The sequence below is a fragment of the Gorilla gorilla genome, chromosome 1, assembly GCF_029281585.2.
Source record: "Gorilla gorilla gorilla isolate KB3781 chromosome 1, NHGRI_mGorGor1-v2.1_pri, whole genome shotgun sequence".
Lineage (NCBI taxonomy): Eukaryota > Metazoa > Chordata > Mammalia > Primates > Hominidae > Gorilla > Gorilla gorilla.
This window is the reverse complement of record NC_073224.2, coordinates 103,735,124-103,737,318: the sequence shown is the minus strand read 5'-3', so window position 1 is coordinate 103,737,318 and position 2,195 is coordinate 103,735,124. Positions and strand designations below refer to the sequence as shown.

The 2,195-nt window shown below is 40.5% G+C and overlaps 1 protein-coding gene across 1 annotated transcript; it reads right to left on the bottom strand.

Moving 5' to 3' along the window:
- Nucleotides 1–769: 769 nt before the first annotated feature.
- Nucleotides 770–1,402, bottom strand: LOC101128883 (small proline-rich protein 2D). Its single transcript, XM_004026710.5, has one exon. The coding sequence runs from the start codon at nucleotides 1,381–1,383 to the stop codon at nucleotides 1,165–1,167; it is 219 nt and encodes a 72-aa protein (XP_004026759.1). The 5' UTR covers nucleotides 1,384–1,402; the 3' UTR covers nucleotides 770–1,164.
- Between the last annotated feature and the right edge of the window lie 793 nt (nucleotides 1,403–2,195).

The window sequence follows — 2,195 nt, the reverse complement described above, 5'->3', positions numbered from 1 at the left end:
TTTAAATATTTGATAGCGGAGTACAGTGACTACAGTTTACAACAATGTATTGTATTTTTCAAAATAGCAAAAAGAGAGGAATTAAAATGTTCCCAGGAAAGAAAGAAATGATAAATGCTCAAGGTCATGGATTCCCTAAATTTCCTGATATCCTGACGTGATCATTACACATTTGATCCATGTAACAAAATATCACATGTACCCCAAAAATATGTACAAGTATTATGAATCAATTAACAATAACAATAGGGAGTCTTCTTATTTCCTGTATTAGTTACATCCAAGCCACTCTCTTTCTGGAACAAATATCTTGGTGGTTGTAGCAGGGGGTGATGATCATTATGATGATGATGATGGTGCTTCTGGTGGAAACGATGATATATTGCTGCTTATTAGCAGCAAATTCAATAAAATGACTGCTACTATGTGTCAGGTATTGTGCCAACCAAATTTCAAAATTTCAGATAGAAATTAGATTTTATGACTTAGACTATTTTCTGATGTAAATATTGTTTGGTTCACATTGCAGTAAAAAGATAGACATTTGGAGAAGTGGAATAATATGTTCTGCAAATCAATCAAACACGAAGAAAAATAAAAGGGGTATAAAATGATACAGAAATAATACTTGCTATGACCCAAAATTCATATAGCAACAATTGTAAGATCTTCCCTGAGGATCACAGAAAGATAGGAATAAATCTAAATGGTCATATCACATTGCTAATAAAGCAGATTTGAAAAGAAACTAAAGACCCATTCACAAACATATATGCATAGATACTTTATTCAGGGAGTGAAAGAAAAGTGACAATTGCACAGGTGGTAGAAGCTCATGCCCAGGTGAAAGACAGACACAGAACACATCAACAGAATTCTCTGATGGTTCCCAGGTACACAGCTGCAGCTCTTTCTGCTGAAGCTCTGGGAACTGACAAAGCCAAGGTTCCTTTGCTCAGTCTCCACCTGGACAGTGGCAGTATGGCAGTCTTAGAAAGGAAACCTTTTGCTATCAGGGAACATCATGGGCAGATCACAGGCTGAGGGGAAAGAAGCTCCCTGTGAACCCATGGTAAGCTTTGATGAGAAGATGCAGGTGGAGCTGTGGAACAAGGTGAGCCGATTATCCTTATCCTTTCATGCTCCTGATGAATCCTGAAGCTGTTACTTGCTCTTGGGTGGACACTTTGGCTGGCAGGGTGGGGAAGGTGTCACAGGAGGATATTTCTGCTGGCACTGCTGAGGTGGGCAGGGCTGTGGACACTTTGGTGGTGGGCAGGGCTCAGGGCACTTCGGGGGTGGACATGGCTCTGGGCACTTTGGCGTGGGACACACAGGAGGTGGCTGGCAGGGCTGCTTACACTGCTGCTGTTGATAAGACATCCTGCTGGAGTCTCAGGATCTGAAAGAAATGTTATGACAGTGTTCACAGGAATGGACTCCTCCAGAGAGAGAGAAGCCAAAGCTTATGTAATACCTTGGCATATTATTTCTCCAATCTCCGAAAATTTATTTAAACTCTTAGCTCCCTTTGCATGACTTCCTGTCTTCTCCTTTCCACTTTAGCAAGTTGCTTCATCAGCCCTAGGAAATCCTGCCTTTCCTCATACAATTTTTCCAAAGAAAACATCTCTGTAATAAAAAATCCAGCGCGTTAATCCAAGAAATTAACATCTTCATGAAAGGCAGTCACAAGTTCAGACCCCCTGGGCAATCTCACAAGCTATTCCTATCATCATTATCTGTTGTAAAGTCCCAATGGCTTGACTTGGGCACAGAGCAAGGGCTGTTCAGGAAGAAGTGCTGGCTCTCACACCTGCTAAGACACAAACCTTTGAAAAGGACACCAGAAAAATATGGAAAAGAGAAAAATACTTTATCCTTTTCTTCCAACCAAAGTTTTCCCATTAACTTCTCTGTCCATATGAACATATAACTGTATATTTTTTAAAAGCTGTGTAAAACACTCTATCACATAGTCTAATCCTGTAGTTCCATCCACTAAGTACCATCAAACCCATGATCATAGGTTTGAATACACCAAACTTGCTGGATTCAAATTAAATTCAACATTTCAGGGCAAAAAGAACAGAACTCAAGGAAGCAGACTAACCAGTTTCTCCAAAGCAGATCGGTGCTGGAGTACCAGGAGTTTAGGAGTTGGGCAGCAGAGAACCTCTTTATAGGGCCAGCTA

Excerpts from the sequence above, each read along its gene's own strand:
- LOC101128883 (XM_004026710.5), bottom strand. The coding sequence starts at position 1,383 with ATGTCTTATCAACAGCAGCAGTGTAAGCAGCCCTGCCAGCCACCTCCT.